Source organism: Panulirus ornatus, chromosome 23, assembly GCF_036320965.1.
Source record: "Panulirus ornatus isolate Po-2019 chromosome 23, ASM3632096v1, whole genome shotgun sequence".
Taxonomy (NCBI): domain Eukaryota; kingdom Metazoa; phylum Arthropoda; class Malacostraca; order Decapoda; family Palinuridae; genus Panulirus; species Panulirus ornatus.
Genome location: NC_092246.1, coordinates 18,638,489 through 18,661,528, shown reverse-complemented (window position 1 = coordinate 18,661,528; position 23,040 = coordinate 18,638,489). Strand labels below are relative to the sequence as shown.

Here is a 23,040-nt window from a genome sequence, read left to right as displayed (position 1 = left end):
TATATATATATCCCTGGGAATAGGGGAGAAAGAATACTTCCCACGTATTCCCTGCGTGTCGTAGAAGGCGACTAAAATGGAAGGGAGCGGGGGGCTGGAAATCCTCCCATCTCGTTTTTTTTTTTTTTAATTTTCCAAAAGAAGGAACAGAGAAGGGGGCCACGTGAGGATATTCCCTCAAAGGCCCAGTCCTCTGTTCTTAACGCTACCTCGCGAATGCGGGAAATGGCGAATAGTATGAAAGAATATATATATATATATTTTTGCTTTGTCGCTGTCTACCGCGTTTGCGAGGTAGCGCAAGGAAACAGACGAAAGAAATGGCCGAACCCACTCCCATACACATGTATATACATACGTCCACACACGCAAATATACATACCTACACAGCTTTCCATGGTTTACCCCAGACGCTTCACATGCCCTGATTCAATCCACTGACAGCACGTCAACCCCGGTATACCACATCGATCCAATTCACTCTATTCCTTGCCCTCCTTTCACCCTCCTGCATGTTCAGGCCCCGATCACACAAAATCTTTTTCACTCCATCTTTCCACCTCCAATTTGGTCTCCCACTTCTCCTCGTTCCCTCCACCTCCGACACATATATCCTCTTGGTCAATCTTTCCTCACTCATTCTCTCCATGTGCCCAAACCATTTCAAAACACCCTCTTCTGCTCTCTCAACCACGCTCTTTTTATTTCCACACATCTCTCTTACCCTTACGTTACTTACTCGATCAAACCACCTCACACCACACACTGTCCTCAAACATCTCATTTCCAGCACATCCATCCTTCTGCGCACAACTCTATCCATAGCCCACGCCTCGCAACCATACAACATTGTTGGAACCACTATTCCTTCAAACATACCCATTTTTGCTTTCCGAGATAATGTTCTCGACTTCCACACATTCTTCAAGGCTCCCAGGATTTTCGCCCCCCTCCCCCACCCTATGATCCACTTCCGCTTCTATGGTTCCATCCGCTGCCAGATCCACTCCCAGATATCTAAAACACTTTACTTCCTCCAGTTTTTCTCCATTCAAACTTACCTCCCAATTGACTTGACCCTCAACCCTACTGTACCTAATAACCTTGCTCTTATTCACATTTACTCTTAACTTTCTTCTTTCACACACTTTACCAAACTCAGTCACCAGCTTCTGCAGTTTCTCACATGAATCAGCCACCAGCGATGTATCATCAGCGAACAACTACTGACTCACTTCCCAAGCTCTCTCATCCCCAACAGACTTCATACTTGCCCCTCTTTCCAAAACTCTTGCATTTACCTCCCTAACAACCCCATCCATAAACAAATTAAACAACCATGGAGACATCACACACCCCTGTCGCAAACCTACATTCACTGAGAACCAATCACTTTCCTCTCTTCCTACACGTGCACATGCCTTACATCCTCGATAAAAACTTTTCACTGCTTTTAACAACTTGCCTCCCACACCATATATTCTTAATACCTTCCACAGAGCATCTCTATCAACTCTATCATATGCCTTCTCCAGATCCATAAATGCTACATACAAATCCATATATATATATATATATATATATATATATATATATATATATATATATATATATATATATATATATAACATGAAGCAAATCTCTAAAGTGTGCATAAAAATTTTAGTTACAGAAAGAGAAAACCATTTTTCTTCATACTTTACCATTTTCTATGATTCTTCATTTTAGTTGGGCCTCTCAACGTCAGTTGTCGCTGTATATGGCGGCGTGTAAAATCAGAGGTATATCAACTACAGTGAAACTTCCCTCCTCTATCTTCCTTGCTGGATACCCGCGGAACTGCATTGCCTTTCGGTTAATGTATAATGTACAGTATCTTAACTATAATTCTACCTTGATTTCTCGCTCTTTTCTTATTAAAGGAATGATATCTTCACTAAGGGATATCATGCCGTAATACTTGTAACCTTGGCCTTTATGAAAACCTTTGGACATCGTACATTAACATACGTAATTAGGATGATCGGTTGTAGTGCATATCCAAACACATACAGAGGGTATATAACACAATCAAAATTTCCATCGAAACAACTTTTTAGACAGACGGATTGGTCTCGACCTTTTGAATTATCTCAACCAAATGAACTTGAGAATAACTGACCTTCCTTCATTCTGTAGCAACGGCATATCATCATCAAAGATGCTGTTCCCTATGTAGACATGGAACTTAGATGCTATTCCTCAGGAAGACATGAAACTTAGATGCTGTTCCTCAGGAAGACATGGAACTTGAATGCTGTTCCTGAGGATAACATAGAACTTAGATGCTGTTCCTCAGGATGACATGGAACTTAGATGCTGTTCCTCAAGATGACATGGAACTTAAATGCTGTTCCTGAGGATGAAATAGAACTTAGATGCTGTTCCTCAGGATGACATGGAACTTAGATGCTGTTCCTCAGGATGACATAGAACTTAGATGCTGTTCCTGACGATGGCATGGAACTTAGATGCTGTTCCTCAGGAAGACATGGAACTTAGATGCTGTTCCTCAGGAAGACATGGAACTTAGATGCTGTTCCTAATGAAGACGGAACTTAAATGCTGTTCCTCAGGAAGACATGGGAAAAAAATGGTCCTGGGTACACTGAGAAATGTGTTGGAAGAGAGGTCACTGTCTTTGAGTAAAGATGGTTAGTCTGATGGTATGTTATGGAAGCGGGGTATGAGACACAAATGTTGAGAGGATGACTGTTTTGGAAAGAAATGTTTGAGGACAATACATGGTGGGGAGAGGGCTGATTAAATAAAAAATGATAGGGTAAGAGACTATGTGTGAGAGAGCTTTAACAGACTTAAAAAAGTTTGCTGCAAATAGGGTTGATGACCATACAGATGAAGCATAGTTTAGGGCAGAGATGAATTGTTTATATACTCTTTATCCTGTCCTAAAAATGTAGCAGTTGATGTTCTAAAAGCATTTAGTATGTTTATTGCTTCTGAGCTTTGTGTGGTGTGGACAGTGAATGTCTTTTGTGTGTGTGTGTTGTATGTGATGCCCAGGACAGATGGTGTTTTGATGAGTAAAAGTCATTTACCATTTAAGGTGAAAGGAGGGCTCAGGTTGGATTGAAGTCTGTCCAAGATAAAAAGGGTGATGGAAAGCTGTGGGGATGACATTTTGTTCTGGGTAAGCCAGTTTTAACTGTATAATGTAGTGTTGCATGTTTGTTGTTGCTTCTATGATTTTAGTGTGCTGTGATGTGGTTATACTGTCTGCAACATGCCTTAACCTTAATATTGTGGTCTGCAAGAGATAGCGGGAGGTCATGTAGCTTCGAAGAGACTGAAGAGGGTTAAAAAACTGTTCCTTAGGGTGTCTCTACTGTACTGCTTGAGGATCTTAGAAGTGAAGCCTTTGTGATTGACTCTGGCTTACCAGAGATCAACCTATATGGGGTTACACCAAGAGAAAAAAGTAACTTTATTCGAGGTTGCATAATCCTCAGTGGAAAAAAGGAGTTCAATCTTGTTGAGAGACTTCTAACTCGAAAGGAGGCCATCTTTTCCCAGCTACTGACTGTAGTGCAACCATATATATATATATATATATATATATATATATAGAGAGAGAGAGAGAGAGAGAGAGAGAGAGAGAGAGAGAGAGAGAGAGAGAGAGAGAGAGAGAGATCATGCTAATACCACAATGACAAGTACTTGCAATATCCCAGGTGATAAAACATTAATCCAGAGATCTGAAAAGAGAAACCATGTCCATACACAACCAAAATAAGTAATATCTTGTAAACCCTGTGAAAAAAAGTTACACATTACTACTATATTTATTCAAAATAAGTAACCTTAAATAATGTGTAAAAATGATGTCTACACAAACCACATAGTAACCGTTGGTCCCCAGGTTCACAAGGACCCTAAGGGGCATGTGTTTATTTTACAGGTGGTTTCTTAAAGTTAAAATACTTATATTGGAATGGAAGATTTGTCTTTTAAACATTACACTAAAATTTTGGAAAATGAGGCAGTGACACGTTGGGCAATGAATAGCAGTAATGCACTTCATTGTAAATCCTTACCATAAATGGAATAGGATTCTGCAAATAGTCATTGTATTACATGATTTTTCCTTAAGTCTCCACATTCAATAAATTACTATGCATATTCATATATAACTCATAATTATTTTACCTTCAATAAGCTGATAGGTTAAAGTTTAAAATTCTGTAATTGATAAAGACCATTTATATTTCATCTGTTTAAAACTTAAAGTCTAGTAAATGACAAAGCAACAAGTGAGATATGAACCTTGGGTATTCTCTTTAACAAAAGTTATTAATTCTAACAGGATGCATTTTTAATGTTACTAAATCCTTTCAAAATAATTTGCACAATTATGTACTAAACTTTTTCAAATTCTTTTTCTAACCAAAATAGTGTAATACTAAAACCAAATCCTGTGATATTTCTTCAAAATAAATACTATTCCATCAAATGTCTTAATTCCTATAATAACACTTACAAGACTGATAACTTGTTAATATCCTTACAAACTGTGTAGCGATGAAAAGTAATGTTTTCGAAAAGTAATGGCACATTCTACAATCAATGTTTTAAGGGCTGATTGACAGCTACTGACAGCAACAATATAAACTGATGTAACTAGACATTCACAAGTGTGCAAGAGAGAAAGAGAGAGAGATAAAAAAAAAAACTTTTACTGCAAAATGTAAGGGTTTTACAACTCTGACAGGGCACTCATGCTAACACGAATGTACAGTCCTTGCGCTAGCCTTGCCTAAACTGGATACATAAAATGGGAAGACTGCACACTTTCAAGTTAACACAGGGTTTCTTTTGAAATATTAACCAAGAGTCCTACAATACTTATGAACCACATGGTACAAGGTTTTACCAAGCAAAACTGAAAATGCCTGACTACGGTCTGGACATCATCTGTCACTACAAAGCTACAAACAGTTTCAACATATCCCAAGATCCTTCAAGCCCACAATGAATAACCACTCGGTTGACTGTTCACATAACATCATAACACTTTAGGACCTATGGTTTCAGTTGGTGGACATGGCCATCTTCTTGAGCACAAGAGCTTCATAAAGATAGAAGGGACTATCAATAATAGATCCTCACTAAAGATGACTTTTCACTTGTGATGTAACCTCAAGCAGGCAGAGTCAGTAACATCTTTCTCTCTCTCTCTCTCTCTCTCTCTCTCTATATATATATATATATATATATATATATATATATATATATATATATATATATATATATATATATATATATATATATATATATATAAATATATAAATCATATATATAGAATTTATGTCCCTTAATGTCCCAACCACAAACAGATTGAACTACAGTGACTTCATGCACCTCTGCCACAGACCAAGCTTCACTTGAAATCATCGAGTCCCCTTTCTTCCCACTTGTACTATGTCTTACACCATGGATAATTCTGCTCTGCTTCTAGCCGCTTTCCTCCTATACCATATATTATCATGACCTATCACAAAGTGTCTCCATCAATCATGTTTTATCCAAATCCATAAATGCCACAAACAAATCCTTCTGCTTCTCTTAAGTACTTCTCACACACATTCTTTAAAGCAAACACCTGATCCACATCCTTTACCACTTCTGAAACCACACTCATCCTCCCCAATCTCATGCTCTGCACATGCCATCACTCTCTCAATCAATACCCTCCAATAAAACTTACTGGTACACTCAACAGACTTATACCTCTGTAGTTTGAACACTCACCTTTATCCCCCCTTGCCTTTATACAATGGCACTTTACATGCATTCTGCCAATCCTCAGGCATCTCATCACCCTCTTCACCTTTCTCTTGACCCCCTGCCTCTTTCTTTTATACATCTCCCAGTCTTCCGCACTACTTCCCTGCATAAATCATCCAAATGCTTCTCTTCTCTTTCACTAACAATCTCACCTCTTCCATACATACATTGTAAATCTTTATCAAACAATCAACAAATATATATATATATATATATATATTTTTTTTTTTTATACTTTGTCGCTGTCTCCCGCGTTTGCGAGGTAGCGCAAGGAAACAGACGAAAGAAATGGCCCAACCCCCCCCCCATACACATGTATATACATACGTCCACACACGCAAATATACATACCTACACAGCTTTCCATGGTTTACCCCAGACGCTTCACATGCCTTGATTCAATCCACTGACAGCACGTCAACCCCGGTATACCACATCGCTCCAATTCACTCTATTCCTTGCCCTCCTTTCACCCTCCTGCATGTTCAGGCCCCGATCACACAAAATCTTTTTCACTCCATCTTTCCACCTCCAATTTGGTCTCCCTCTTCTCCTCGTTCCCTCCACCTCCGACACATATATCCTCTTGGTCAATCTTTCCTCACTCATTCTCTCCATGTGCCCAAACCACTTCAAAACACCCTCTTCTGCTCTCTCAACCACGCTCTTTTTATTTCCACACATCTCTCTTACCCTTACGTTACTCACTCGATCAAACCACCTCACACCACACATTGTCCTCAAACATCTCATTTCCAGCACATCCATCCTCCTGCGCACAACTCTATCCATAGCCCACGCCTCGCAACCATACAACATTGTTGGAACCACTATTCCTTCAAACATACCCATTTTTGCTTTCCGAGATAATGTTCTCGACTTCCACACATTCTTCAAGGCCCCCAGAATTTTCGCCCCCTCCCCCACCCTATGATCCACTTCCGCTTCCATGGTTCCATCCGCTGCCAGATCCACTCCCAGATATCTAAAACACTTCACTTCCTCCAGTTTTTCTCCATTCAAACTCACCTCCCAATTGACTTGACCCTCAACCCTACTGTACCTAATAACCTTGCTCTTATTCACATTTACTCTTAACTTTCTTCTTCCACACACTTTACCAAACTCAGTCACCAGCTTCTGCAGTTTCTCACATGAATCAGCCACCAGCGCTGTATCATCAGCGAACAACAACTGACTCACTTCCCAAGCTCTCTCATCCCCAAACAAATATAGGCATTATCAGACTCAGCTTACTTGAAGTTACAGTGTTTGAAAAGCCACCTTTGGCAAGTCTACATTTCCCTGCTACTGGAAGTTGCACCGTCAGGAAATGCAGGAACAGTTAGGAAGGTCCTGGGTAACACAGCAATTCTTTCACAGAAATTACTCTTGGGGTAAATATTATACACATATTGATAAAGGTGTTACTAGACTCCTCCTCCAAGAGGTTATATGGCAAATGAAAAGTCACCTTTGGTGAGGCTGCATCATTGGAAGAGCAGTCTCCTCAAAGAACCTCTAACTTCACCTCCCTGCTACTGGATGTAGAGCAGCCTTGGGCTCAGGAACCTTTAAAAAGAGGTAATGGGTAAAACAAAAACTATTTCATACTAAGTGGTCCTATGATAATTATAACATTACATATGTATATATATATACATATATATATATATTGGAAAGGATCACAATTTTGCACATGATCAAGGATATTCCTGAGTCCACTGGGAAAATGAAACACGATAAGTTCCCAAGTGCACTTTCCTGTAATAATCACATCATCAGGGGAGACAGTCAGTTGATATACAACAAAGAGACGTAGCTAGGACGCCATTTGGCAAACATGCGATGTCCAAGATGACAATCGCCTTGAACAATCGTATGTTTACCAAATGGCGTCCTAGTTAAGTCCCTTCGTTGTATATCAACTGACTGTTATATTTCTCTCGTGTTTCCCCTGATGATGTGATTATTAAACGAAAGTGCACTTGGGAACTTATCATGTTTCATTTTCCCCATGGACTCATAGGAATATATATATATATATATATATATATATATATATATATATATATATATATATATATATATATATATATATATATATTTTTTTTTCTTTATACTATTTGCCATTGCCCATGATAGCGAGGTACCGTTAAGAACAGAGGACTGGTCCTTTGAGGGAATATCCTCACCTGGCCCCCTTCTCTGTTCCTTCTTTTTGAAAATTAAAAAAAAACGAGAGGGGAGGATTTCCAGCCCCCCGCTCCCTTCCCTTTGAGTCGTCTTCTACAACACGCAGGGAATACGTGGGAAGTATTCTTTCTCCCCTATCCCCAGGGATAAAATATATATATATATATATATATATATATATATATATATATATATATATTATATATATATATATATATATATATATATATATATATATATATATATATATATATATATACATATATATATATATATTATCCCTGGGGATAGGGGAGAAAGAATACTTCCCACGTATTCCCTGCATGTCATAGAAGGCGACTAAAGGGAGGGAGCGAGGGGCTGGAAATCCTCCCCTCTCGTTTTTGGTTTTCCAAAAGAAGGAACAGGGAACAGGGCCAAGTGAGGATTTCCCTCAAAGGCTCAGTCCTCTGTTAACGCTACCTCGCTAACGCGGGAGATGGCGAATAGTATGAAAATACATATATATATATATATATATATATATATATATATATATATATATATATATATATATATATATATATATTTTTTTTTTTTTTTTTTATACTTTGTCGCTGTCTCCCGCGTTTGGGACTGGGCAGAAAGAATACTGCCCACATATTCCCATGTGTCTTAGAAGGTGGCTAAGAGGGGCAGGAGCAGGTGGCTGGAATTCCTCCCTTCCTGTATGAATTTCCAAAAGAAGGAAGAGGGCAAGGAGCCATGTAAGGAATTTTCCCTCCAAGGCTCTGGTATCTATTCTTGATGCTACCTTGATCACGTGGAAATTGGCAAGCATGTATGGAGAGTATATATATATTTTCCCTGGGGATAGGGAAGAAAGAATACTTCCCATGTATTCCCCAATTGTTGTAGACGTGACTAAAATAGAAGGAAACAAGGGCTGGAAGTCCATCCGTCTAGCTTTTACTTTTCCAACAGAAGGAAAAGAGAAGGGGCCAAGTGAGGATTTTTCCTCGAAGGATAAGTCATCTGTACTTAATACTACCTCGCTTACATGGGAAATGGCGAATATGGAAAAAAAAATTATATATATATATATATATATATATATATATATATATATATATATATATATATATATATATATATATATATATGGAAATGGTGAAGAGCTTGTAGATTTATGTGCTGAAAAAGGACTGATGATTGGGAATACCTGGTTTAAAAAGCGAGATATACATAAGTATACTTATGTAAGTAGGAGAGATGGCCAGAGAGCGTTATTGGATTACGTGTTAATTGACAGGCGCGCAAAAGAGAGACTTTTGGATGTTAATGTGCTGAGAGGTGCAACTGGAGGGATGTCTGATCATTATCTTGTGGAGGCTAAGGTGAAGATTTGTAAGGGTTTTCAGAAAAAAGGAGTGAATGTTGGGGTGAAGAGGGTGGTGAGAGTAAGTGAGCTTGGGAAGGAGACTTGTGTGAGGAAGTACCAGGAGAGACTGAGTACAGAATGGAAAAAGGTGAGAACAATGGAAGTAAGGGGAGTGGGGGAGGAATGGGATGCATTTAGGGAATCAGTGATGGATTGCGCAAAAGATGCTTGTGGCATGAGAAGAGTGGGAGGTGGGTTGATTAGAAAGGGTAGTGAGTGGTGGGATGAAGAAGTAAGAGTATTAGTGAAAGAGAAGAGAGAGGCATTTGGACGATTTTTGCAGGGAAAAAATGCAGTTGAGTGGGAGACGTATAAAAGAAAGAGACAGGAGGTCAAGAGAAAGGTGCAAGAGGTGAAAAAAAGGGCAAATGAGAGTTGGGGTGAGAGAGTATCATTAAATTTTAGGGAGAATAAAAAGATGTTCTGGAAGGAGGTAAATAAAGTGCGTAAGACAAGGGAGCAAATGGGAACTTCAGTGATGGGCGCAAATGGGGAGGTGATAACAAGTAGTGGTGATGTGAGAAGGAGATGGAGTGAGTATTTTGAAGGTTTGTTGAATGTGTTTCATGATAGAGTGGCAGATATAGGGTGTTTTGGTCGAGGTGGTGTGCAAAGTGAGAGGGTTAGGGAAAATGATTTGGTAAACAGAGAAGAGGTAGTAAAAGCTTTGCGGAAGATGAAAGCCGGCAAGGCAGCAGGTTTGGATGGTATTGCAGTGGAATTTATTAAAAAAGGGGGTGACTGTATTGTTGACTGGTTGGTAAGGTTATTTAATGTATGTATGACTCACGGTGAGGTGCCTGAGGATTGGCGGAATGCGTGCATAGTGCCACTGTACAAAGGCAAAGGGGATAAGAGTGAGTGCTCAAATTACAGAGGTATAAGTTTGTTGAGTATTCCTGGTAAATTATATGGGAGGGTATGGATTGAGAGGGTGAAGGCATGTACAGAGCATCAGATTGGGGAAGAGCAGTGTGGTTTCAGAAGTGGTAGAGGATGTGTGGATCAGGTGTTTGCTTTGAAGAATGTATGTGAGAAATACTTAGAAAAGCAAATGGATTTGTATGTAGCATTTATGGATCTGGAGAAGGCATATGATAGAGTTGATAGAGATGCTCTGTGGAAGGTATTAAGAATATATGGTGTGGGAGGCAAGTTGTTAGAAGCAGTGAAAAGTTTTTATCGAGGATGTAAGGCATGTGTACGTGTAGGAAGAGAGGAAAGTGATTGGTTCTCAGTGAATGTAGGTTTGCGGCAGGGGTGTGTGATGTCTCCATGGTTGTTTAATTTGTTTATGGATGGGGTTGTTAGGGAGGTGAATGCAAGAGTTTTGGAAAGAGGGGCAAGTATGAAGTCTGTTGGGGATGAGAGAGCTTGGGAAGTGAGTCAGTTGTTGTTCGCTGATGATACAGCACTGGTGGCTGATTCATGTGAGAAACTGCAGAAGCTGGTGACTGAGTTTGGTAAAGTGTGTGAAAGAAGAAAGTTAAGAGTAAATGTGAATAAGAGCAAGGTTATTAGGTACAGTAGGGTTGAGGGTCAAGTCAATTGGGAGGTGAGTTTGAATGGAGAAAAACTGGAGGAAGTGAAGTGATTTAGATATCTGGCAGCGGATGGAACCATGGAAGCGGAAGTGGATCATAGGGTGGAGGAGGGGGCGAAAATCCTGGGAGCCTTGAAGAATGTGTGGAAGTCGAGAACATTATCTCGGAAAGCAAAAATGGGTATGTTTGAAGGAATAGTGGTTCCAACAATGTTGTATGGTTGCGAGGCGTGGGCTATGGATAGAGTTGTGCGCAGGAGGATGGATGTGCTGGAAATGAGATGTTTGAGGACAATGTGTGGTGTGAGGTGGTTTGATCGAGTGAGTAATGTAAGGGTAAGAGAGATGTGTGGAAATAAAAAGAGCGTGGTTGAGAGAGCAGAAGAGGGTGTTTTGAAATGGTTTGGGCACATGGAGAGAATGAGTGAGGAAAGATTGACCAAGAGGATATATGTGTTGGAGGTGGAGGGAACGAGGAGAAGAGGGAGACCAAATTGGAGGTGGAAAGATGGAGTAAAAAAGATTTTGTGTGATCGGGGCCTGAACATGCAGGAGGGTGAAAGGAGGGCAAGGAATAGAGTGAATTGGAGCGATGTGGTATACCGGGGTTGACGTGCTGTCAGTGGATTGAATCGGGGCATGTGAAGCGTCTGGGGTAAACCATGGAAAGCTGTGTAGGTATGTATAGTTGCGTGTGTGGACGTATGTATATACATGTGTATGGGGGTGGGTTGGGCCATTTCTTTCGTCTGTTTCCTTGCGCTACCTCGCAAACGCGGGAGACAGCGGAAAAAAAAAAAAAAAAAATATATATATATATATATATATATATATATATATATATATATATATATATATATATATATATATATATATTTTTATTTTTTTTTTTATTTTGCTATTTCCCGTGTTAGCGAGATAGCGATAAGAACAGAGGACTGGGCCTTTGAGGTAATATCCTCACCAGGCCCCTTCTCTGTTCCTTCTTTTGGAAAATAAAAAAAAAAAAAAAAGAGAGAGGGGAGGATTTCCAGCCCCCGCTCCCTCCCCTTTTAGTCAGCTTCTACGACATGCAGGGAATACGTGGGAAGTATTCTTTCTCCCCTATCCCCAGGGATATATATATATATATATATATATATATATATATATATATATATATATATATATATATATATATATATCAACATACAATCCTCCAACAGCTAGGATTGAACCCAGGACCCCTGTGCAACAGGCGGGAGCACTACCGCTAGGCTATGATTGTGCCTAATAGGTAAATGACTATTCGAATACTATGGACTCGAATACCCTTCATCTCACGTTGGTGAGCAAACGGGGCCTACTCCTGTCATTTCCCATCAGGCTCACACAGACACCAGATAGCATCTTACCAAAACTAACTGTACAATGTGGAGGTATATGAATACGAACAAAGTGCATATGAACACGCACCTTCATAGGACACACAAGCCTCCAACAGCCAGGAACGAGCAAGGGACCCCTGTGCAGCAGGCCAGAGCGCTTCCGCTAGGCAATGATTGCCCCCTGTTGCACAGGGGTCCCAGGTTCGATCCTGGCTGTTGGAGGTTTGTATGTTCCATGAAGATGCGCATCCATATGCACTTTGTATTCATATACCTCCGCGCTATACAGTTAGGTTCGGTAAAATGCTATCTGCTGTCTGTGTGAGCCTGATGGGAAATGACCGGTGTAGACCCCGTTGCTCACCAACATGAGAAGAAGAGTATTCTAGTACATAGTATTCGAATAGTCATTTCCCTACTAGGGGCGATCATAGCCCAGTGGTAGCGCTCTCGCCTGTTGCACAGGGGTTCAGGGTTCAATCCTGGCTGTTGGAGGTTTGTATGTTCTATGAAGGTGCGTGTTCATATGCACTTTGTTCGTATATATATATATATATACAAACATAGTGCAAATTAATGTGCACTTTCACAAAACACTCCAACTACAAGAATTGAACCCTTTACCATTTTTGTGGTAGCTGAGTGCGCTAAACATTAGTCTATGCCACCCATAGCAAGGAAATGACAATTCATTTACAATTAAATGAATATCCTCCGTCTCAAGTCTATAACCAATGGGTCTATGACCAGTGATATCCCAACAGGCTCAATTAACCATTAGCCAGCTGTTGTACCATTTTCTGTCACATGTTGAAGTACATGAACACAAATATAGTGCAAATGAACATGCACTTTCATGGCACCAGGTTTGAATCCTTACTGTTGCAGGGAATTATGTGATGTATCATATATATATTTATATATAAATATATATATATACCTTACCTTCCTGCCCTAGTTGTCCCTCAAGAAGTAGGCCACATCCAACAGTCAGGGCCACAGGGTATGAAGCATTGTGATGTGTGTGCATCTGTATGTAGAAAGTGCAGGGCACTGAGTAGTAAGTTCTCACTGTCTTGTTTATGGTAGTTGCAACATGGGAAGGAAGCATCTTGGGATATGTTGATATGGTATTTGTAGTGTTGTAGTGATGAATGATATCCAGAGCATAAGAAGGAGCGTGTGATTCGTGTTTGTCTGGGGAGAGTGGTTTAATCAATATATGTCTGGTGGGTTGAAGTTTACACCAAGTTAAGAGGTCAGCTGTTTAGTACTCTCTAGGATATTTCAGTATCTATGTCCTTAGGTTATTTCAGTGTCTATGTGTTTTGACAGTGATATCTGGCAGGGATGGGCGGATCTGTGACTAGAGGTTACTGAAGTATGTCACGGTAATTCTTTTTTACTTCTACTTGGGGATTAGTGGTTAGTTATATCATGGTCTAGGTGGCAGAAGCTTAGTGCTGCAGCATAGAACTGAGTGCTGAACATGTTGATGTGGGAATAAACTGGTAGGACCTTTCTTTCATATAACATTGATGATGCCATCATCTCATTGTATGAGCCCTCGTTTCCAATAATATTTAGCAGAAAATATTGTCAATAGATCTCAGCTACAAACAGCAAACACATAAGAATCATGAAAGTATGTCAGAGCAAGTAGATATGAATATTTAGAAATAATGAAAACAAAGGGTGTTTATGTGTATATGAGTGGATGGGCCATTCTTCGTCTGTTTCCTGGCGCTACCTCGCTGACACGGGTAATGACGATCAAGTATAATAAAAATAAAATTTAAGAGCCAAGGGCAATGTTTGAACATCCAAAATCTAAATCTAAAAGAAAATCAGCACAGTTTCTCAAATCTATAAATGAATGCCAAAGGAATCTAGGTTATACACAAAAATTCTATCCCCATAACCCAAAACAATGTGCAGTCATCTGTCAAAAGTTTTTGAAAATTTCCTTTAGCCTAGTATTTTTAAAATTCTTTTTGCAGTTTCCCTAAACATTTATAATAGGACATAAACTCCCATACCTTTAACTTCCAGTCTGCATTCAACCCTTGGCTACTAATTTCTTTTTCCATAGGTGGTTTTCTGTTGCAAAACATGTGTTGGCATCATGACTATGCCAAAACTTGTTACTGTGAAGAGTATTTCACTTTAGTTCATTTCAATGAATGTTCCATGGAAGTGATAACTACTTTAATTTTCTTTTCTGTAAACAGACCATGATATGCCTAAACCATACTTCGTCTTCCAAAGGGAGGATTTTCAGTTTTTTATTGTGGTCCTAAAACTGCCCTACATTCTTATTCCTGGTGCTGATCAATACACTACACGGCCTAACCCTCAGAAATATAAGGAATTTTACAAATACTGGATACATAATCCATGAACTACTTTGTTTCTTCAGATTTCTATATAGCTGAAAGCCATTAGCTAAATAATTTTGTCTGTTAAGACCAAGGAGTTTGGTTTTTCACTTTTTTCTTTCAAGACAACTACAGGAAAGGCTTAGTTATCCATTATCAAACTCACTGGAAAACCTTTGCATCTGGAATTTTCAATATCTTCCAGTGCAAATACATATATTTTTTCATGTTAGCTGGGACGGCGCAGACAATATATACATACACACACATATATACATACACACACATATATACAGACACACTCAAACACATACATATACATACACAGACATGTACATATATATACAAATGTACATGTTCATACTTGCTTGCCTTCATCCATTCCTGGAACCACCCTGCCCCACAGGAAACAGCATCACCACCCCCATGTCAGTGAGGTAGCGCCAGGAAAACAGATAAAATAAGGCCACATTCATTTGCACTGTCTCTAGCTGTCATGTGTAATGCACTGAAACCACAGTACCGAATCCATATCCAGGCCCCACAGACCTTCCCATGGTTTACCCCAGATGTTTCACATGACCTCATTCAGTCTACTGACAGCATGTCGACCCCGATATACCACATCATTCCAATTCACTCTATTCCTTCCATGCCTGAGCTAGGTACCCATTTTACTGACCAACCTCAGGGAGTGGATGAACAACTGGGTTAATTGTGGATTGACTGCTGCAACCAGATTCGAACCTAATCGCTCTACCGTGGATAGCCTGTAAGTGCATCACAGTTACACCATGGAGGTTCACGATCTTTGGTAACTAGCATCCATCCAATTTTATCAGGCATGTTTTTGCCCTATCTTGATGCTTCTTGACAGTTTACAGCACCAAATTAGTTTTCAAAACCACTGCTTAGTAGTGTTCTTTACAGTCTTTTCCATCAAGCTGCAGATGCTACCCTATCACAAACAATTTACACTCACTGTGGATATTTTCTACATCTTGAAGGTATGACATCCAACTCTAGCAAGGCATCAAGAGGCAGACCTTCAAACAAAGGAGTGACAGATTAAATGAGGTGCACCAACACTGTGTCTAAAAGCACACATTTCTAACTACTACAAAGATTAAAGTACACATACGCATGAACATTCTCTCAATAAAACAATGATAAAAAATACTACTAATCCACAGTACGAAACAAGCTAGTTTGGTAGCAGATGTCCTGCAAGCATACAATTTTAGGGAATTCTGGGCTTTAGGTGGCCATGAGGAGTCAGTTGATGACATCATCTCGGTGGTGGTCTCTAATTGGTCAAAGGTGTGCTCAAAATCAGCACTCTTCTGCTACCATGGATGAGTGGATAGCACTTCCTCTTGAAATATAGTGGGTCAGAGGGTCCAAGCCTGATTTTCTTACACATATCTTATGGAATCTCTCATGCTTGCAGAACAGACTGCAAAGGTAGGTAATATACCCAGTATGATGCCTTTACATCCAAATTATATATTTAGTAAATAGAATTTTTGATACATATGGCATTCAGAGTATGGAAGTGTGAGTATTCTGGACAATGGGAATCGAGTCATCTGTGAATATGCATGTTGAACCAATTTTTTACTGCAATGTATTTTTGAATTTCTAGTGTTTAAAAGAATCATATTACTCTTCCCACTTTTTTTGCTTTATAAGAGCTTGTTCTTCTGTTCTTGGATTTACATTCAAAGGATTTTGTCCTCGAAATTTCCTGGAGACAAATTTTCTTCTTTTATGCAGGTTCAGATGACTTTTTTAAATAATGGCAGTTTACAATGGACAACATCAACCCCACTGAAATGATCTGATAATCAATGAAAAATAAATTATGAATGCTCATCTCTAGCACAGACTTAGGAATCCTCATCTTAGGATTATTTCCCACAATCTAATACAACTCAGCCAATTGCACTCTCAGCCTCTCTCGTCACAAGATAATGGTGGCTATCAGGTAAATCTTATTATTTCAACAATAAAAATAAAAGTGCTATGTCCCAATACTGTTTGTAAATATATTGCAAAAGTTAAATGTCGGCTAGGCTTCTTTTCAGCTGAAATAGGTATAAAGAATTATGGCTTATCAAGCTCTGCATTTTTTCTTAGGCAGATTAACAAGTATACTCAGTAGACAAAAAAATAATACCTCTCTACCTATCTGAGTACGATGTGACTAGATAACCACAATTCAACTGCATAACTTGGGCACAGTGGATTATGCATCCAGATTAACAAAGTTCCTAAAATAAATCTGGGCACATCTCACCTACTACCTGCTTTGGGTTCAACGCTATACAAAATTTTTTCTAATGATTACATCATTCCAACAGTTCATATCACAAAAGGAAACATCTTGAAAAAAATATTCTCTATCAATAAACTTCAAAAACTGAGTTCTCTTTACCCTTCAGTTTGCAGCAGCGGGCTCCAAAGAGTATACTTTTCCTACAGACAGCAGTGCATCCATATAATTACCCTCCAACTACAAGCACTTTTTAAGGTAGCTATCAAAACTAAAGGCCCAAAATCCTGCTATGAATCCTAATCTCTAAAAGGAAAGGGACAGTTACCATGACATAAGTCTGATCCTCCTGACTTTTGTCAAATGCAGTCCAACTTGATATGCATCTTTATGCCTATGTATTTTCAAAGCAACTGCGAAATTGGAATTCTGAAAAACATTTGACAGATTTTGGAATTAATGGGTAAGCTTAAAAACAATGTAGAATGACAAACTAAAATCCAGCTGTATATGCAAGGCTAACAAAAGGGTGCAAAACAAACAATGGGTTGCGAGTCTTGATCCTTAAATTACCCTTGTGCATGTTAAACAGATTGAAGCAGGTAGATATGGGTTGCAGTTGTGCATGACTGAGTTAAAATCTAGCAAACACATGATCCTCCCCAACAAAATGTGAATGGAGTTTAATAATGGACTCTAGTAATGGCTAATTTGAAAATGATATACTGAGAAACTGTGCAATTTTCCCACAACACATCTGCTGCTCAGGTGTGGCTGACAAGGGACAGAGTTGTGATATCAGCAAACTTGTAAGGGGGGTTAACTATCTATGAAGAGGACAAGTACATGAGCTGGAATGGTGGACACTTCTCCAGTTTTTGGCCTGTTGGCTTAAGAACTAATGGGTGAAACAGCAAAAACAAAATCAGGCAAAATGAAGCTTAACTTAATTTGTTGTCCTACAGTAAAGGTTTTATTACAATTAAAAACAAGTAAAAGTATCAACCAACATACTCGAAGCATTAATGAAATGTCTGAAACATTTTCTGTTTTGTCAAGTGATTCCTTACAGAATAAAAGCTGCAATAAATATTCATTTTCAATTCCTGAGGTTATCAAAACAGAATATTTGTGGATATTTATAGATGATGCTTCAGCATGTACTCCAAAACCACTGAGATTGGCTAGCTTTGAAGATATGGCAATGGAGTATATACTCAGATAACACCAAAGGGAAACACATATTCTAATAAGGAATTCTTTTTTAAATGATATAGAGGTATAAGCTAGGTACCCATGACATCGTTAGAGAAGCCCTGGCATGGCTTGTAAACTCAAACCTAAAGAATTTTAGTGAATTTTTTCTCAGATACCAAACACTGTTGTGCTTTAACTTAAACATTACTGTGCTACAAGTTCTATTATGGGGTATCAGAATCATCATTTACCTTTCTTTCCTTTCTGAGTAAGTGTGATACACAAGCTACTGAATATATCCCTAGTACTCACCCATGAAAGGACACAATACTGTGACAGTATTATGAGCTTAGGTACATTTTCCAGAAATACCATCCATTTTTCTTTTCTTGAATCCAGGATGATATACATTACAGATGAGAACAAACATCATTTGTAGTTTCTCACTTGTTTCTCTCATTGTCTTTATAAAAAATCTTTAGTTCTATGGTTTGCATAAAAAAGTATGCCCAATCTAGTCCATGACCCCCATGGAGTAGAGTTACTGTGAATGCAACTCCACAAATTTCATCTTTGTCCCGATGAATTCCTGGATGCTTTTGTGCTATTTCACTGCTACATCCTAGATCTTGTCTACATATCATATAACAGTGACATGATTCACAAACATTCTTAATCTTATTATACAGGGAATGAAGTTTTGCAGCACTATCATTACAGTACTAACTGGGTCACTGGACTCTTATATGTACATTAAGAGTGGGATAATCTTATCCTTTCACACAAGTTACACAACTGCACATGTTCAAGAAAGTCACTATGTACATTACAACACTCCCTTTCATTCTGCATACTGAAATGCAATTTCCTTAAATGTAAAGGGGGTGATATAGTCTCTTTGTTAATTTTTTCCTGCAAACTGGGCACTGTTTCTTCTGTCTTACAACCTCTTCTATACATGCCGAGCAAAGCACATGACCACATACAGTTGAGCACAAGCTACGAGATGAGCTCTGTATGGTAGCTAAGGAGTCTAAACACACGAGGCACGATACGGAGGGCTGTTCTGGTGGGGGTGGACTTGGAGGAGCTTCTGGGGCAGTTATTTGTGCAACTCTGTGGCTATGTTCCTGTGCTACAAGTTGAGCTGCTGTGAGGGGATTTGCTGTCTGGCCAAGAACACGAGGGACAGGCATCCTACCCTCTACCTCTGCTAACAGCTCATCAAGTTCCTGAAGGAATTCAGGTGTTCGAGGTTCATCTCGTGGATAATCTGGAAGTTGTGGTGATCTGGATCTGCTACGCTGACCTTGAGGAAAGATCTTTAAATGTTACCATAATATACAAGAAATCAATCGAAGTGAAATGCCAAATATGTTTACATAAATCATATTCTAAGTTCTAACTACACAGCCCTAGAATACCTTATGGGTCTCCTGCAGCTTCAAGGATATACTAAAGTCAGTAGAAAGAAAATGATGGACTACTTTAGAGCAAGAAGTTCCTTGACGAGATTGTGGTCCTTTTCATCAAGTGGTGAAACTACAACCTCATCAAACGTGACTTTTCATTCATAGCATAACCACATACAGCCAAAGTTTAGTAGCACCAAATAAATAATGTGATAAAAGCAATACACAACATATGAAGTAACTTAGTACCTATGGTGAAAACTCTATAGTCTTAGGTTTATGAGGAACAGAAGGGATAATGCGAGATAAATCTGTACATGTGTACGTGTAGGAAGAGAGGAAAGTGATTGGTTCTAAGTGAATGTAGGTTTGCGGCAGGGGTGTGTGATGTCTCCATGGTTGTTTAATTTGTTTATGGATGGGGTTGTTAGGGAGGTGAATGCAAGAGTTTTGGAAAGAGGGGCAAGTATGAAGTCTATTGTGGATGAGAGAGCTTGGGAAGTGAGTCAGTTGTTGTTCGCTGATGATACAGTGCTGATGGCTGATTCATGTGAGAAACTGCAGAAGCTGGTGACTGAGTTTGGTAAAGTGTGTGAAAGAAGAAAGTTAAGAGTAAATGTGAATAAGAGCAAGGTTATTAGGTACAGTAGGGTTGAGGGTCAAGTCAATTGGGAGGTAAGTTTGAATGGAGAAAAACTGGAGGAAGTAAAGTGTTTTAGATATCTGGGAGTGGATCTGGCAGCGGATGGAACCATGGAAGCGGAAGTGGATCATAGGGTGGGGGAGGGGCCGAAAATCCTGGGAGCCTTGAAGAATGTGTGGAAGTCGAGAACATTATCTCGGAAAGCAAAAATGGGTATGTTTGAAGGAATGGTGCTTCCAACAATGTTGTATGGTTGCGAGGCGTGGGCTATGGATAGAGTTGTGCGCAGGAGGGTGGATGTGCTGGAAATGAGATGTTTGAGGACAATGTGTGGTGTGAGGTGGTTTGATCGAGTAAGTAACGTAAGGGTAAGAAAGATGTGTGGAAATAAAAAGAGCATGGTTGAGAGAGCAGAAGAGGGTGTTTTGAAATGGTTTGGGCACATGGAGAGAATGAGTGAGGAAAGATTGACCAAGAGGATATATGTGTTGGAGGTGAAGGGAACGAGGAGAAGTGGGAGACCAAATTGGAGGTGGAAAGATGGAGTGAAAAAGATTTTGTGTGATCGGGGCCTGAACATGCAGGAGGGTGAAAGGAGGGCAAGGAATAGAGTGAATTGGATCGATGTGGTATACCAGGGTTGACGTGCTGTCAGTGGATTGAATCAGGGCATGTGAAGTGTCTGGGGTAAACCATGGAAAGCTGTGTAGGTATGTATATTTGTGTGTGTGGACGTGTATGTATATACATGTGTATGGGGGTGGGTTGGGCCATTTCTTTCGTCTGTTTCCTTGCGCTACCTCGCAAACGTGGGAAACAGCGGAAAAAAAAAAAAAAAAAAAAAACCTGAAAAGCTCAGAAATAATTTTCTGCTCAATTACGTGCACTAATCTTTGGATAGGAACACAAATGAAAATCCATAATATTCGTCTTCATCCTAATGAATGTCAATTTTTTTTTTTGTATTTTGCTACTGCATCCTCAAAAGTTCAAACCTATAAGAAAAAGCACCAACTTTCCTGCATTCAATCCTATTCCACATATCTACATCAACCATATACATAGGTACCCCTCTCAGTGCATATAGGGCAGATACGTAGATGGAACAAGAGCAGCCACAAGGTATGCAGTAATCTTGGGTCTGTGCATCAAGCAGCTGTCTCTATATCTCAGTTAACGAAAGTGTGCTTGAAGTCATTTTGGAGAATTCTTAAGATATTCAGTACTGCTATTCATTATGGGTAATGTGTATTATCCTACCAAAGGACAGAATGAACGTCAATAATAAGCACAGTGCAATCACGGGTTATGTGGGGGTGATGGTGGTCTGTGATCATACATATGTTGTATACACTGCAGTTTAATCTTCCATGATTAAAACACTGGGCATGGGCTGAGTATTTGTGAGTGATGTGCTGAAACTCTAAGCAATAGATCCATCCCATTCAATTACAAATGGAGTACAGTAATAACACTATATGACATGTACCGTAATTTACATGGTAATTGTCTCTTCTACCATTATTCTCATTTAAAATCATATTCCTTTAACAGAAATCAAACAAAATTTGAAATTCTTATTTCTTTTTCCTGGATAGATAGAAAGTCATAAGGTATGAGTCCCAAATTCCATCATTTCAGGTTTTAGTCCTCCAGTGAATGAATCAGTTCCCTAATTTGTAAAATACAACCAAAATTCTGGTAAATGGGCTACCATTTAGTAGGGGATATCTGTATTCCTTTACAATTCCATCAACAAGTGGCTGTCCTTCTAAGAGGTTCCTGTAATCATTCTTAAACTTTACAAGGTCCAAAAAATCCACTAGGCAAATGCAAAAGCTGCGATAATCTTACTCCTCCATGATTACTTTATTTTTATTTATTTATTTATTTTGCTTTGTCGCTGTCTCCCGCATTAGCAAGGGAGCGCAAGGAAACAGATGAAAGAATGGCCCAACCCACCCACATACACATGTATATACATACACGTCCACACACGCAAATATACATACCTATACATCTTAATGTACACATATATATGTACACACACAGACATATACATATAGACACATGTACATAATTCATACTGTCTGCCTTTATTTGTTCCCATCGCCACCCCGCCACACATGGAATAACATCCCTCTCCCCCCTCATGTGTGCGAGGTAGCGCTAGGAATAGACACCAAAGGCCCCATTCGTTCACACTCAGTCTCTAGCTGTCATATAATAATGCACCGAAACCACAGCTCCCTTTCCACATCCAGGCCCCACACAACTTTCCATGGTTTACCCCAGACGCTTCACATGCCCTGGTTCAATCCATTGACAGCACGTCGACCCCGGTATACCACATCGTTCCAATTCACTCTATTCCTTGCACACCTTTCACCCTCCTGCATGTTCAGGCCCTGATCACTCAAAATCTTTTTCACTCCATCTTTCCACCTAAAATTTGGTCTCCCACTTCTCCTCATTCCCTCCACCTCTGACACATATATCCTCTTTGTCACTCTTTCCTCACTCATTCTCTCCATGTGACCAAACCATTTCAAGACACCCTCTTCTGCTCTCTCAACCACACTCCTTTTATTTCCACACATCTCTCTTAACCTTACGCTACTTACTCGATCAAACCACCTCGCACCACATATTGTCCTCAAACATCTCATTTCCAGCACATCCACCCTCCTGCGCACAACTCTATCCATAGCCCACGCCTTGCAACCATACAACATTGTTGGAACCACTATTCCTTCAAACATACC

General features: G+C 39.5%; 1 protein-coding gene across 5 annotated transcripts in view; it reads right to left on the bottom strand.

Annotated features, from left to right (window-relative positions):
* Nucleotides 1-7,069: 7,069 nt before the first annotated feature.
* The window catches only part of LOC139756856 (uncharacterized), a 35,436-nt gene continuing 19,465 nt past the window's right edge, over nt 7,070-23,040 (bottom strand). For 2 of the 5 annotated variants that reach the window (XR_011714451.1, XR_011714450.1), the window contains 2 exons: nt 18,533-19,529; nt 7,070-7,416 (listed from right to left, as the gene is read on the bottom strand). Coding sequence is in view for 2 of the 5 variants with exons in the window: in XM_071676685.1 (XP_071532786.1) it covers nt 19,090-19,529 (440 nt within the window). In the remaining 3 variants the exon portion in view is untranslated. Of the gene's footprint in view, nt 7,417-12,912; nt 13,401-17,973; nt 19,530-23,040 lie in introns of those variants that run through there. The other 3 variants (XM_071676685.1, XM_071676686.1, XR_011714452.1) reach the window with 2 other exon arrangements.